We start from the raw sequence: 16,714 nt of genomic DNA on the forward strand, positions 1-16,714 counted from the left end.
GTGTGTGTGTGTGTGTGTGTGTGTGTGTGTGTGTGTGTGTGTGGCAAGCTTGATAAGTGTTCTCTTCTTATTTTAAAGAATGAAACTAATCGGATCCGCGCTGATACCAAACTGGATATAAACCTTGAAAGAAGTCGCCTCACTGATCTGGTAACGAGCTCTTCAGCTAAAAGACTTAAGGAAAGCGAGAGGCATTAGATTGTCTCTGCTGCCATCTGGTGGCTATAAGGGTGACAGTACAAATATTTGCAGCAGGTGACTGATAAAACAAACATTATCAGTGTCTCATGCTGCATGTGACAGTGCTATGAAGGTACACTTAGCCTGACACGCGGATAACACTTTAGGCCTATGTTCAGGGAGTTGAGTGATTATTCGCAACTGTACATGCACGGAAAGTTCTGAACACCCCCACAGCGCGAATGATACACAGGGGGATATTTACAAAGGTGGCCGATCACAGCCGACCCCTCTACGAACGTGTACAAACCGAATCGGCCGTGATGGGACCGAAAATATGGCCTGAGTTTCCCGGCAGTCAAGTACGGAGGAGTATGAAGTATCAGTCAGATCCGTGCGATGCTTCTCTGTGTAAAAAATAGCATAACCTTTTTGAACCGGTGCTGGTTCCAGAAATACATAAACATAATGAATAGGGTCTCCTGTATTTCAGCGGGATGCGGTCATCTATTAGAATGAACTTAGGTCTACAGTCATTAGGTCGACCCCACTAGGTCGACTGGCAGGAAGGTCGACCTGACTTAAGGCCGACATGGGCCAAGGTCGACATGACTTAAGGTCGAATTGGCATAAAGGTCGACATGAGGAAGGTCGACTGGTCATAAGGTCGACATGGGTTTTTCACTGTTTTTTTGAGCCGACATGTGCCGACAGGTGGTATTTCATGCCCTACCATCCACTAGGGCGTGGTGGGAGAATAAAATAGTGTGCCGAGCGCAGCGAGGCACCGTGCCCGAAGCATGGCGAGCGATGCGAGGGTCCGATTCTCATTGCCAACTGTGTCCATGTCGACTGTGTCGACATTCGGATAAAAAAACAGTGAAAAACCCATGTCGACCTTATGACCAGTCGACCTTCCTCATGTCGACCTTTATGCAAATTCGACCTTAAGTCATGTCGACCTTGGCCCATGTCGACCTTAAGTCAGGTCGACCTTCCTGCCAGTCGACCTAGTGGGGTCGACCTAATGACTGTAGACCTAAATGCAGTCTGACGAATGATCCCATTCCATTTCAGCAATTAGCACTGGGCTCTTGGACCGGTCTGGGTTACAAAAATACAGGGGTCAAAATGGGTCCCCCGTATTTTTATAACCAGCACCGGGCTCCAACAGCCAGTGGTGTAACTTTTTAAACAAGTTCCCCTGGACAAAGCATTACAAAAGTGGCTGGTCAGGTCCCTGGGGGAGTGGGGACCCCTAATAAAGGGGTTCCTTCCCCGGCCAGAGCTGAAGCCCGGGGCTGTCCCTGGCATTCCTGGGCAGTGGGTGCTGGGCTGGTGTTAAATGTGTAAAAAATATATAAATAAAATAAAGTATTGGGTTTTGTTGTAGAACCGCAAGTCCCAGCAAGCCTTTCCCGCATGCAGGGACTTGGTGAACCACAAGTCCCAGCATGCGCAACATTAATGATTCCACTGGGACTTGTAGTCCACAACAGAACCAATACCACAATAAATGTACACAGACACCGAATAAAGTATAACTGTATTCCACACACCATCCATACATAATTACCTATCTTGAGCCCGTAGGTTCGGTCCACATGTCACGTATAAATAAAAAGGGTACCTGTGAAAAAAATGTATACTCACCACCTCTGGTGTAGATCATGTCCTCTTCAGTCCCTGTAGGTATCCATGGGGTTAAAAAAAAAAAAAAAACATGTATACACATGTATCCCTTCTGTCACTTGCATTACTCTGGTAGCCAATCAGAAGAGCGCCACGTCAGCAGCGCTCTCCTGATTGGCTGAGCTCTCTTGACCCGTTAGTCTAGCGAAGCTCACTTTCTATGTACAACAGAGAGGGATTCTCCTGTCTAAATAGGCGTGGAAACTTTGTGGTTTCCTAAACCACAAAGGTTTAATTAGGTCAAGTGTGTGGTATGGCAGCTGTGTTCCCAGACACACCCCTGTGGGAGGGTCAGGGTTAGCCTGGGGGAGGGTCAGGGTTAGTCTGCGGGTAGAGTTAGCCTACTTTCGAAAAAATGTGTTAAGATTCTAACCTTCCACTGTTGCTATACAACCGGCATCATAACCGTAGGGATCCTGTACACAACCCTACGGTTATGATGCCGGTTGAATAACAGTGGAAGGTTATAATCTTAACACATTTTTTCGGAAGTAGGCTAACTCTACCCGCAGACTAACCCCGACCCTCCCGCAGGCTACCCCTGACCCTCCCGAAGGCTACCTACGTTTAGAATAGTGTTGTGATTCCGGCACCGGTCAGAAGGCCGCTGGCATCCTGACCGTCTTTATGCCAACTACGTCCCTGCCATAGGGTTGGTATAAGTTTCAATGACGCAACCGATGATGGCGTATAAGGATGCACCAATTACTATTATAGCATGGATTTGGCCACACAGATATACAGCATGGAAGTTTGCAAAATGTGTTGTCTAAAAGGCTTTGGGAAGTTACTCGTGATGGAACATAATTACTAATATAACAAATGTGGTCACAATATAAGTCCAAACACAGCAGAAAATAAAGACAATTCCACCTACATTAACCACTGTATAAACAAGCCGCAGTGCTGTGTGTGTATCTGATAAAGCCTAACCCCCAGCCCTGAGTAATAGTAACTGGACAGGGCTGTAAGGAGGAGACGGAGCAGGACCGTGTAACGGGAGAACCTAGAATGGTATATAGACAAAACGCGTTAGTCCTAGGGGAATCCCTCCTTCCAATGACTGTTTACCTCTGCTTCAGTTTACAGATCAAGAAAAGAAGATGATGGAGTCCAGCACAGAATTCCATAAAAAGGTAAAATATAATAAGCCTAATATAACGGGTGGGGATCAGTTGGTCACCAGCAAGTTATTAGACAGTCATTGGGTCTACACCATTAGGTCGACATGCAGGAAGGTTGACATGAGTCTAGGTCAACCTAGACCTAACACTGGGGTGTTCCAGGAACGCTGTGGTTAGCACTGGCCAAAAGTGATCAAGGGAAGGACAATTGGTGAACCAGTGTCAGGGTCTTGGCACCCAAGGCTCTCGGATACGTGTGAGGAGTGAAGGCTCGTCAGTCTGGTCCTATGCCATGGACCTCTGTAGCCACAGACTGGTCAGAGTGCCCATGCTGACTCTGCCTACAATGGAAACGTGAGCATCAGAAGTGGACTATGGAGTAATAGATAATATTATGTGAACAGCTGGTGCTTGGGCATCGTTACCCTGAGGAAGCAGTAGCACCAGGATGCACTATGGAGTGATGTAGGATAAGACTAAAGATCCAGCAAATCAGAACGGGTGGCAGGTATAACCACACCTCCTTAGTGTAGATGGGACAGTGAGCCAGCCACTTTGTGCCGCATTAAACTCTGGTTATTGCCTTGAAAAAGCAGCCAAGGCGAAACGCGCGTCATCAAGCTAAACTTAGTAACTCTTCTTTACCTTTTTAGTTTATACTGGTATTGGAACAGAATAGAAGCTGCTTTTTCCTATAGAAATAAAATTGTATGTTGGAATGAGAGCTGTTAGATGATACATTGCTTTAAGTAAAATAAATTACCGACCCTATGGAGTTAGTATTGCGCTAGAACTCCCAGCATGCTCTACCAACAAGCCTGTTCCACACAGGGCAGTTTTACATTGTGCAATAAAAAGACTCTTCTCTTAAGCAAACAAAAGGGGGAATTTATGGGTTTAATCGCCTGTGTTCTCAGTTCCTGGCCAGAACCGCCGAACATCTTTTAGGATTACCAGATTTTTTGTATCATTGAACTCAATGGCGGTGATTAATCTCAGGCAAGTCTGAATTTCAGAACCGAGTGCGTGGAAGGAATTCAACTCACTACACGGCGATTACGAATCATTCCCTCATTGGGTGCAGTTAGTTCGAAGACAAGCGCCCACCACTGTGGCATAGACCTAAGGATATCGCATCGGAGGCCTGGTTAAACATAACCAGAAGTATTTCTGATTGGCCATAGGTCTTAAGCTAAGGCCTTATTTTTCGGATACGGATCATAGGGTAGACAATGTCTAGGTGGAAAGTCAATGTGGACATGCGCAATGTCTACATTGGCAAAAGGTCAACAAGCAAAATGTTGACATAGAAAATGTCAACGCATGTTTTTTTTGGGGGGGTAGTGGAGTTTGTTGTGAATGTTGACCCCTGAGCAGGTTGACCTCAAATGAGTGTAGCCCTTTGCTCGCTTGCTTCGGGTGAGGTGCCCCACTACACTTCTGCTGCGCCCGGTACACTTAACCGTTCCCAATCAGATACCATGTGGATGTTAAAGTCTAAAAAAAGTAAAAAAAATTATGGGAAAAACACACGTCGACCCTTTTCACATGTCGACCATAGCCATGTCTAGCTTTTGTCAATGTCAACATTTGCCAATGTTGACCTTTTGGTATCAACCTATTGCCCAATGGTGGTTCCAGAGGAGGGGCTGCAGCACAGTTCAAAATTCAAATATGGGAGGAGCCGCACCAACTGCCAGTGAGTCAGTTTGAATTGGCAGTTCATGGAAGTGGGTGTGGCTCCCCTATTTAAATTTTAAATTGTGCTGCAGCGCCCCCACTGGTGCTGCCCATGCTATTGACAGTCGGCTTACACTGTTGACCTATCATCGGGATCCCAATTATTCCATATGTGTATTCGCTGGCAAATCCCCAAAAAGATGATGACGACAATCGTTTGGAAACGGCTTAATCAGACAGCACAGAAAATTAATATTTTCATTTATAAATGATGGTTAAATCCACGTCCAGTCTTACCCTGAATAATGTGCTGTTTATCACATTTTTTTTTATTGCTGCAAATGAATCCGTTGCATTTGCTTGTTAATATTGTAAATTAATCTAAATAAATAGTGGGGGCCTGTAATCCTCTTTGTAACATGCGGCGTTTACCTCCAAATATATGCAGCCTAGCAAATCAGGCCCATAGTGCCAACCAATAAGACGGCAGTTGCAAGCTGATTGGTTGGTGTTTTACCTCTCTCTCCAAGCTTTGATAATGAAGTGTTAGAATTTCTTTACAGTATTAAATAAACCATAAGCCTGATTGATTTGTAGAATTCTGTGGGTGATCTGAGGGTTTGATGTATGTGTCTGTATGTGTATGATCTTTGTAGCGCTTTGGGCTCTTCTGGGGTATACGGAGAATAAGATAGGATGACGTCTTACACATTCCCGCTGAAGCGACTTGATCAGTTACAGATAAGATCAGAGCCGCCTGGTTAGGACGCCGCATTATACTCTAACACCGCAGGACGGTTTTGTTCTTCCCAAGCTTGTACAGAAATGTTTATTCCCTACATAAGAATATTGTACATCAGCTTAGGCAACCAGCAGCTGTCACAGTACCAGCACAGGGCATGATGGCTCTTGTAGTTCCACAGCAGCCGGTGAGCCGCGGTTACGGCAGAAATAATGTCACCCCTGTCATTTGTCCATTTGTCACAGAACGCTGCTACTGACGGAGTCATCACAGAAATCCACAAAAAGATCGATATAGACATTGCGTCTCTGAAGACACTGATGGAGTCACATAAGCTGGACACTGTGCGCTATCTGGCAGGTGAGCACTTGTCTCGTTATGCAGAAAACACTTCATTTGTAGGTTCTGGATGGGCCGGTGGGTCAGGACCTCACATTTCTATTAATTATGGTTTGTACGGGCGTGGTATGATTTGTTGACAGTCAGTCATGGTTGGCATGGTGAAACAGTCGACATGGAGGATGATAACAGTGCCTACGTCAACAGTCAGCATGTATACCTGGATGATACAGTATGTCAACATTATCAACTGTCAACAAACCAACCCTGCGGATCTAGTGGTCTCTTAGCTTCTCCCAGCTGCTTACGGGTTCTGGGGTCATGTCTCTTTCAGGTCAGACCACTAAGGGATGGGTGTGGTATAACACACCGACAGTCGGGGTTCCAACAGTCATTCGCCCGACGTCGGAATCCCGACTGCACAGCGGGGGGAGCGCAACGAAGCCCCTTGAGGGCTCACTGTGCTCCCCATTAGGGAGCAGTCGGGATTCCGACGTCGGTGTAATGACTGTCGGAATCCCAACTGTCGGTGAGTCGTCCGGCACCCTAAGGGATTAGCATTTTTATAGTAAGTGTATCTCCACTAGCCCTTATCCCTGCCCCTAACCTTATCTCTAGTGCCTAATCCTAGCCTTACCCAACATTACTATATTACCAGCAGATGAGGGACGGGGTGGACGTCTTCCCATACACGGGTAAAAACACCCAGTGTGTATGCAACTTTAATTTGTCAACACGTGTCTGCATTTTTAAAATCAACAGAGATGTGTCAACAGTGTGCATTGGATCTCAAGACTCTTGCCCAGGAGATACTCTTTATCCTGCTTTCTGCCAATGGGAATGTTAATTTCAGTAACGGCCATGCCATGCCCCCTTTTCCAAAGGCACTGATTGGATAGCTGTCAGTGCTGTGTATTCAGTGTCCAAATCTAGGAGTGCTGAAAGGGCTTGGATCCACAATCTCTGCCTCCCGTTACCGGAGACTGATGAGCCGCCAAGTGGGTGGCTGCGAACCGCCAAGGTCTCAGACATTGGACCTTTTCTGTTCTGGTACTGGATCGGAAGGAGGGTGACGGTTATAAATGGGAGGAGATATTACAGAATAGATTCAGTTCATTTAAAGGAGCTATGTTTTATAATGGAGGGGGTGTGGCCAGTGTGGTGTAGGTGTGGCCAATGCTATGTGGGCGTGTCCACCCCCTACACCAGTGTTAGCCAGGCTTTCACAGCCAGAGATCTACACCAAAACCTGAAAAAAAAAATATATATATATATATATCTAATCATTTTTTTTCTGTTCTCCAGCATCCGTATTCACCTGCCTCGCCATAGCCTTGGGGTTCTATCGGCTCTGGAAGTAGAACATGGGACCTCTTACCTCCTGTTCTGTGATTGGCAGCTGCTGCGTCGCAGTGAATCATTACCTCCCAGCCGGTGGGACTGCGGCACATTGCAGTCCGATTCCGGCTCGTTCTTGCTTCTCGTTATCTCTACTCCATGCGGTTGCTCATTTATCACTCACAGCGACATTATTCCCAGCTAAGGAATGAGTCTAACAGGGCTCCGCAGTACCTGTATTGAAGTGCCTTTATATATATAATGTGTAAGTTAAATACATTTGCTATTTTATACTGTTCTAATAAATATACAGAAAGCTGCTGCAGTGCGAGTGATCTATATCCTGTCCTGTCTCATACATCAAATGGTCAGAGGAGCGACGGAATCTGAATATGTTCATCATAATTGTCTCTGGTGATTGTCCATTAAAAATCTAATTTAAATGTAAAAAAAAATGATGACAAAGTAAAGAAAATAGTTCTAGAGTTTGGCAGTTCTAGATTCTTGTCAGGCAGGGTGTCCTACATTTGTCCTAATGTGGCAAACTGGTTCGGTCACGAAAAATGTGTGACAGAAACAATATATATCTTCTGAAAGTGACTACGCCCATGATTAGCAAAACAAATTGCATTGTGTAATGCAGAGCCGGTCCTAGCTGATTTGATGCCCTAGGCAAGATGTTGGTTGTTGCACCCTAGCACTGTTGTTAGTTCCGCCCCTGACCCATTGCTCCTTATTCAAATTATATCACCAAGTTTTGCTGCTTATTCACACTGCACCACACTGTATTGCTCCTTATTCACACTGCACCACACTGTATTGCTCCTTATTCACACTGCACCACACTGTATTGCTTCTTATTCATACTGGCTGGCTGCTTCTAGCTTAGTTGTATGAGCTGCATGCCCAAGGCATTCAAAATGCCCCAGGCATTTGCCTAGTTGCCTGCACAAGTGAAGGCAAAAAGAAACTTATTTGTGTTTTAAAGAAAAAAGGTGTCCTCCTTTTGAAGATGGGCCACAGACTGTGGCAATGCAAGCACTGTATGGCGCACTGATGTTACGAGGACAGCTTGCGATCGGCAGGAGAGACATCTCTGATTTCAGAGCCCCAAAAATTCATAGGCTTTGATGTCAAAATATGCTGTATATTTATTGATATATTGGGTATAAATAACATTATTGCTGTTTCAGTTGACCTGAATTTCTCTACCCATAATCCTCTGCACGTCTTTCCAGCCTCCATATTACTTCTCGCTCACTCTCCTCACAAATACGCCTCCAGGACTCTGCTGCTGAACGCTTTTCTTCCTGGGCTTCTTCTTCTCCTTATACGCCTCCGACAGCTTTTCCCCCTGGAGAGTAAACATGTCAGAAGGCCAATGATGACAAACTTGGGCAGCAGAGGTTTCATTTCAGCCCATACGTTTGCTGCTTTTATCAAGCAAAATGTGATTTATGAGGGTCACCTTAAGGTTTTCTGTAGCATACACTCGGAAAAGAATGTGATTGATGACGTATAACACTGCGAGGACTGTAGTGACTGACATGCGATACAGACAGCATTATGGTCACCGGTATACAATACAGAGAGTATATTTGTGACTTGCATCAAATGCAGAGAGCATTCTGGTGACCGATGTACAATACAGAAAGCATTCTAGAGGCTGATATACCATACTGAGGACATCTTGGTTACCGTGCTATAGTACAGAGAACACTGCAGCCACTGATATACCATACAGACAGCATTCTGGTGACCACTATACAATACAGAGGGAATTCTGGTAACTGTACAGAAAACGCTGTAGTGACCAGCGTACCATACAGAGAGCATTCTGGTGACCAATGTACAATACAGAAAGCATTCTAGAGGCTGATATACCATACTGAGGACATCTTGGTTACCGTGCTATAGTACAGAGAACACTGCAGCCACTGATATACCATACAGACAGCATTCTGGTGACCACTATACAATACAGAGGGAATTCTGGTAACTGTACAGAAAACGCTGTAGTGACCAGCGTACCATACAGAGAGCATTTTGGTGGACAATTTCCAATACAGAGAACACTTCAGTGACCAACATACTATACAGAGAGCATCCTGATGTACAATACACAAATCCTTCTTATGACTGATGCCTACGCCTCTTTAAGAATAAAATGCATTTCATGGTTCAAACCAACTGAGAATATGAAATGTGCAGGTGATGTGATGTAACCCTCCTCAAATTAAATTAAGCAGATGAGTAATGGGGGGCTGGGAGAGGGAGGCAGTGGGTAACAGGGGGTGGAAGAGGGAGGCAGTGGGTATTTACTTAATGAGTGTTCCCCTGCCCCTCTCCCCTCCACAGACATATACTATAACGTCTGTGCTCAGTGCCCCCCTCATGCTGCTTTCGGAAACTGCCCCTACTGGTACCCCTCCCCCATTCTGCACTTACGAGAGGTTATTCACAGAGTCCTGCTTGTTGAGACCTGGTTCCTCTGAGTCTGACTGCAGGCTTCCTTTGTTATCTGTAGGTTTCACATCTCAGAAGCCCCAGGACCCGGGAGTGCCCTCGCTGCCAGCCGTGTGAGCCCCTGTGAATATCTGCATGTACTGTAGAGGCGGGAGCTGGGGGTGCAGCCTGCTTGCAGCAGTGGCTGCTGGGTGGGACAGAAGGGGCGGAGCACTGGGGTGGGGGTGGAGCTGCCTAATGGCTCCTCTGATCTCTAAGCCAATGATATGAGGAGTCTGAAGTACTGTAGCAGTTTTATCAGGTGCATGGTAAGCGTTCCAGGATGGTGACCCGCTAATGTTTATAATGGGTGATGGGCCTTTTACTGTCTAGTCTTATAATGATCTTGCATGTTTTCTGTTCTATCCCTTTGTGGAAAGCCGTGTGGAAAGGATTATCAGGCTCTAGAATCTGTACATTCGCCCTGATTCACGCCCCCACCACCGAATCCCCTCTGTAACATGCAAGAGGATTACGCGGACACATCCCCTCACATGCGGATCACTGCTCAGCACACATCGCGGGTGCATCGGCTGTGTGCCGCGACGTGTTCTGAGCCATCTGTGCTTGATCACCTCGCTCAGCGCCGAGGCTGCGTCGCCCAATGGGTAGGAGGTTTCAGAGCTGCACACATCTCACAGCACGTCGCCCTATTCCATCACCTCCCAGCTAATCAGGTTTAGCCTGGAGTCACGTTAGAGCGGTGTCGGAAATCAGGGAGATCGATGTCGGTGAGTAATTAGGCTGCTAGCCAGCGTTTGCTGACACGTGACCTACTAGACTGTACCTGAATTCTCCACCCAATAATTACAGATATATTATCACCCTGACTCAGCACACACTGCCCCACAGCCACTGTCACCCCGGCCGCTCCGGGCTGATCCGACATTTCTTACATTCACAATTATTTATTTGTTTACTACCAGTTATTATATAGCGCACACATATTCCACAGCGCTGTACAGAGAATATTTGAACAATCACATCAGTCCCTGCCCCAGTGGAGCTTACAATCTACATTCCCTACCACATGTACACGCACACAGACATTCTAGGGTTCATTGTTTTATTGGGAGCCAATTAGCCTACCGGTATATTTTTGGATTGTGGGAGGGAATGGCAGTCCCGAAATCCGACAATCCTCTGATTGACATGTATACAGGTATGAGCTGTTAGAGCTGCAGGTTACGCCGGTGGAAGGAACGATAATCCTCTGATTGACATGTGTACAGGTATGAGCTGTTAGAGCTGCCGGTTACGCCGGTGGAAGGAATGATAATCCTCTGATTGACATGTGTACAGGTATGAGCTGTTAGAGCTGCAGGTTACACCGGTGGAAGGAACGATAATCCTCTGATTGACATGTGTACAGGTATGAGCTGATAGAGCTGCGGGTTACACCGGTGGAAGGAACGATAATCCTCTGATTGACATGTATACAGGTATGAGCTGTTAGAGCTGCGGGTTACACCGGTGGAAGGAACGATAATCCTCTGATTGACATGTATACAGGTATGAGCTGTTAGAGCTGCGGGTTACTCCGGTGGAAGGAACGATAATCCTCTGATTGACATGTATACAGGTATGAGCTGTTAGAGCTGCGGGTTACTCCGGTGGAAGGAACGATAATCCTCTGATTGACATGTATACAGGTATTTGCTGTTAGAGCTGCGGGTTACGCCGGTGGAAGGAACGATAATCCTCTGATTGACATGTGTACAGGTATGAGCTGTTAGAGCTGCGGGTTACTCCGGTGGAAGGAACGATAATCCTCTGATTGACATGTGTACAGGTATGAGCTGTTAGAGCTGAGGGTTACGCCGGTGGAAGGAACGATAATCCTCTGATTGACATGTATACAGGTATGAGCTGTTAGAGCTGCAGGTTACACCGGTGGAAGGAACGATAATCCTCTGATTGACATGTGTACAGGTATGAGCTGTTAGAGCTGCGGGTTACGCCGGTGGAAGGAACGATAATCCTCTGATTGACATGTATACAGGTATTTGCTGTTAGAGCTGCGGGTTACGCCGGTGGAAGGAACGATAATCCTCTGATTGACATGTGTACAGGTATGAGCTGTTAGAGCTGCAGGTTACACCGGTGGAAGGAACGATAATCCTCTGATTGACATGTGTACAGGTATGAGCTGTTAGAGCTGCGGGTTACGCCGGTGGAAGGAACGATAATCCTCTGATTGACATGTGTACAGGTATGAGCTGTTAGAGCTGCGGGTTACGCCGGTGGAAGGAACGATAATCCTCTGATTGACATGTGTACAGGTATGAGCTGTTAGAGCTGCGGGTTACACCGGTGGAAGGAACGATAATCCTCTGATTGACATGTATACAGGTATGAGCTGTTAGAGCTGCAGGTTACACCGGTGGAAGGAACGATAATCCTCTGATTGACATGTATACAGGTATGAGCTGTTAGAGCTGCGGGTTACACCGGTGGAAGGAACGATAATCCTCTGATTGACATGTATACAGGTATGAGCTGTTAGAGCTGCGGGTTACACCGGTGGAAGGAACGATAATCCTCTGATTGACATGTATACAGGTATGAGCTGTTAGAGCTGCGGGTTACACCGGTGGAAGGAACGATAATCCTCTGATTGACATGTATACAGGTATGAGCTGTTAGAGCTGCAGGTTACACCGGTGGAAGGAACGATAATCCTCTGATTGACATGTGTACAGGTATGAGCTGTTAGAGCTGCAGGTTACGCCGGTGGAAGGAACGATAATCCTCTGATTGACATGTATACAGGTATGAGCTGTTAGAGCTGAGGGTTACACCGGTGGAAGGAACGATAATCCTCTGATTGACATGTATACAGGTATGAGCTGTTAGAGCTGAGGGTTACACCGGTGGAAGTAACGATAATCCTCTGATTGACATGTATACAGGTATGAGCTGTTAGAGCTGCGGGTTACACCGGTGGAAGGAACGATAATCCTCTGATTGACATGTATACAGGTATGAGCTGTTAGAGCTGCGGGTTACGCCGGTGGAAGGAACGATAATCCTCTGATTGACATGTATACAGGTATGAGCTGTTAGAGCTGCGGGTTACGCCGGTGGAAGGAACGATAATCCTCTGATTGACATGTATACAGGTATGAGCTGTTAGAGCTGAGGGTTACACCGGTGGAAGTAACGATAATCCTCTGATTGACATGTATACAGGTATGAGCTGTTAGAGCTGCGGGTTACACCGGTGGAAGGAACGATAATCCTCTGATTGACATGTATACAGGTATGAGCTGTTAGAGCTGCGGGTTACTCCGGTGGAAGGAACGATAATCCTCTGATTGACATGTATACAGGTATGAGCTGTTAGAGCTGCGGGTTACGCCGGTGGAAGGAACGATAATCCTCTGATTGACATGTATACAGGTATGAGCTGTTAGAGCTGAGGGTTACGCCGGTGGAAGGAACGATAATCCTCTGATTGACATGTATACAGGTATGAGCTGTTAGAGCTGCAGGTTACACCGGTGGAAGGAACGATAATCCTCTGATTGACATGTATACAGGTATGAGCTGTTAGAGCTGCGGGTTACGCCGGTGGAAGGAACGATAATCCTCTGATTGACATGTATACAGGTATGAGCTGTTAGAGCTGCGGGTTACACCGGTGGAAGGAACGATAATCCTCTGATTGACATGTATACAGGTATGAGCTGTTAGAGCTGCAGGTTACACCGGTGGAAGGAACGATAATCCTCTGATTGACATGTGTACAGGTATGAGCTGTTAGAGCTGCAGGTTACGCCGGTGGAAGGAACGATAATCCTCTGATTGACATGTATACAGGTATGAGCTGTTAGAGCTGAGGGTTACACCGGTGGAAGGAACGATAATCCTCTGATTGACATGTATACAGGTATGAGCTGTTAGAGCTGAGGGTTACACCGGTGGAAGTAACGATAATCCTCTGATTGACATGTATACAGGTATGAGCTGTTAGAGCTGCGGGTTACACCGGTGGAAGGAACGATAATCCTCTGATTGACATGTATACAGGTATGAGCTGTTAGAGCTGCGGGTTACGCCGGTGGAAGGAACGATAATCCTCTGATTGACATGTATACAGGTATGAGCTGTTAGAGCTGAGGGTTACGCCGGTGGAAGGAACGTGAGTGGCAGACGAGAACAAGCTGCGTTCTAATTCCGTTACTGTTATTCATCAGCCCATCAATGGGGGGTTGTGCACCACTGGCTCAGTCTACATACTGAGCAAAAGGTCGACACATGAGAAAGCTTGACATACATTACAGGGGCAAACGCAGGATTTTCGGAAGGGGGTTTCCAGAGGGGCGGAGCAAAGCACGGAGATGGATACTTAGTTGACCCAGTATATGCCGGGTCAGTTAAAGTATTAAAGATAGACCGAATGTATATAAATAATAATAATAAAATATATATTAGACTCCTGGGGGGGTTCTGGGTACTCAGAAACCCCCCTGCGTGCGCTACTGCATTAGGTCAACATGACTAAAAGGTCGACACAAGCAATTGGTCGACATGAGTGTTTCATGTTTTGTTTTTCATACTTAACTATCCATGTGGACATAGAGGGAGAATATAACTAATTACTAATTACTGTAGGTCGATCCTATGACCCGTATGACTACACAATCCCGCTGACAGGCGTCGGCATATCTGTCTAACAGTTCATCTTTGTCACCTTGTCATTTATAATGAAGAATAAACAAAACCGGGTAAGTGTAGGGTGCGGTCAGTGTCGGCTCGTACCTTACGGTAGTAGGGGGGCTGCCGCTGGCCACGATGCTGGCATCTGCCCCCCCCCCCCCCCGCCACTCCTCCTGGTCCCCGCCGCAGTGTTCCCGGCGCCTGTACAATGATGACAGTTGCCAGGACTGGCGCATGTGGCTAACTTCTATGCGCTGCTTTGGCAACAGCCCATGGAAAGGATACCCACAGACTGCTCCTGATTGGCTGATGGCTATTATCTAGCCTTTATACCCACAGACTGCTCCTGATTGGCTTATGGCTATTATTTAGCCTTTATACCCAGACTGCTCCTGATTGGCTTATGGCTATTATTTAGCCTTTATACCCAGACTGCTCCTGATTGGCTTATGGGCATTATGGAGCCTTTATACCCACAGACTGCTCCTGATTGGCTGATGGCTATTATTTAGCCTTTATACCCACAGACTGCTCCTGATTGGCTGATGGCTATTATTTAGCCTTTATACCCACAGACTGCTCCTGATTGGCTGATGGCTATTATCTAGCCTTTATACCCACAGACTGCTCCTGATTGGCTGATGGCTATTATTTAGCCTTTATACCCACAGACTGCTCCTGATTGGCTGATGGCTATTATTTAGCCTTTATACCCACAGACTGCTCCTGATTGGCTGATGGCTATTATCTAGCCTTTATACCCACAGACTGCTCCTGATTGGCTGATGGCTATTATCTAGCCTTTATACCCACAGACTGCTCCTGATTGGCTTATGGGCATTATGGAGCCTTTATACCCACAGACTGCTCCTGATTGGCTTATGGCTATTATTTAGCCTTTATACCCAGACTGCTCCTGATTGGCTTATGGGCATTATGGAGCCTTTATACCCACAGACTGCTCCTGATTGGCTGATGGCTATTATTTAGCCTTTATACCCACAGACTGCTCCTGATTGGCTGATGGCTATTATTTAGCCTTTATACCCACAGACTGCTCCTGATTGGCTGATGGCTATTATCTAGCCTTTATACCCACAGACTGCTCCTGATTGGCTTATGGGCATTATGGAGCCTTTATACCCACAGACTGCTCCTGATTGGCTTATGGCTATTATTTAGGGTACTTGTGTATTTTGGCGGCGCCCCCGATGTCCGTCGTACGATGAACGCATCGCATCGCATCGTATGCCATGCACCCGATGGCATACGATGCGACGCGATTTTGACCCCCTATACGATCAAAAATCGTATAAGCACCCTAAAGGGTGCTTTTGAGCACCCTAATGGGTGCTTACAATGTTAAATGCACCCCCACGCCACCCCCCCACTATAAACGTGAACCCGAAGCATGGCGAGCGCAGCGAGCCCGCGAGGGGCGGCGGTACGCGTCCTACGACCTTTTCATACCCCCACTATCCACGTCGGCGTGGAGTTGAGAATAGAATAGTGTGGCGAGCGCAGCGAGCGGACGCGGATACCTTCACAGGTAAACGCGTCCCTTCGCGGGCTTCACAGGTATCCGCGTCCGCTCGCCACGCTTCGGGCTCGGTGGCTTGCTGCGCTCGCCACACTATTCTATTCTCAACTCCACGCCAACGTGGATAGTGGGGGTATGAAAAGGTCGTAGGACGCGTACCGCTGCGCTCGCCTCGCTTCAGGTTCACGTTTATAGTGGGGGGTGGCGTGGGGGTGCATTTAACATTGTAAGCACCCATTAGGGTGCTTAACATTGTATAAGCACCCATTAGGGTGCTTATACAATGTTTAATCGCATCGCATCGTATGGCATCGTATGCCATGTACAATGGCATACAATTTCAAAATTGTATGCCATCGTGCACGTCGTACGATATCGCGTCGCATCGCATACCATCGTATGCGTTATGGTATGCGATGCGATGGGCGCCGCCAAAATACACAAGTACCTTATTTAGCCTTTATACCCACAGACTGCTCCTGATTGGCTTATGGGCATTATGGAGCCTTTATACCCACAGACTGCTCCTGATTGGCTGATGGCTATTATTTAGCCTTTATACCCACAGACTGCTCCTGATTGGCTGATGGCTATTATTTAGCCTTTATACCCACAGACTGCCCCTGATTGGCTGATGGCTATTATTTAGCCTTTATACCCACAGACTGCTCCTGATTGGCTGATGGCTATTATTTAGCCTTTATACCCACAGACTGCTCCTGATTGGCTGATGGCTATTATTTAGCCTTTATACCCACAGACTGCCCCTGATTGGCTGATGGCTATTATTTAGCCTTTATACCCACAGACTGCTCCTGATTGGCTGATGGGCATTATGGAGCCTTTATACCCATAGACTACTCCATAGTGGTTGACCACTATTATCTAGCCTTTATACTAATAGACCAGGCA

General features: G+C 46.7%; 2 protein-coding genes across 2 annotated transcripts in view; one reads left to right on the forward strand and one right to left on the reverse strand.

The window, feature by feature from the left end:
- Positions 1-7,416, forward strand: part of CCDC90B (coiled-coil domain containing 90B) — a 45,254-nt gene extending 37,838 nt beyond the window's left edge. The window contains exons 6-9 of the mRNA XM_083170318.1: positions 79-150; positions 2,955-3,008; positions 5,664-5,778; positions 7,063-7,416. Coding sequence (XP_083026444.1) covers positions 79-150; positions 2,955-3,008; positions 5,664-5,778; positions 7,063-7,118 — 297 coding nt within the window. The 3' untranslated portion in view covers positions 7,119-7,416. The remainder of the gene's footprint in view (positions 1-78; positions 151-2,954; positions 3,009-5,663; positions 5,779-7,062) is intronic.
- An 808-nt stretch (positions 7,417-8,224) lies between these two features.
- ANKRD42 (ankyrin repeat domain 42) overlaps positions 8,225-16,714 on the reverse strand; it is a 33,337-nt gene continuing 24,847 nt past the window's right edge. Inside the window, exon 12 of the mRNA XM_083171350.1 lies at positions 8,225-8,449. Coding sequence (XP_083027476.1) covers positions 8,342-8,449 — 108 coding nt within the window. The 3' untranslated portion in view covers positions 8,225-8,341. The remainder of the gene's footprint in view (positions 8,450-16,714) is intronic.

The sequence above is a fragment of the Crinia signifera genome, chromosome 2 (genome assembly GCF_055691185.1).
Source record: "Crinia signifera chromosome 2, ASM5569118v1, whole genome shotgun sequence".
Taxonomy (NCBI): domain Eukaryota; kingdom Metazoa; phylum Chordata; class Amphibia; order Anura; family Myobatrachidae; genus Crinia; species Crinia signifera.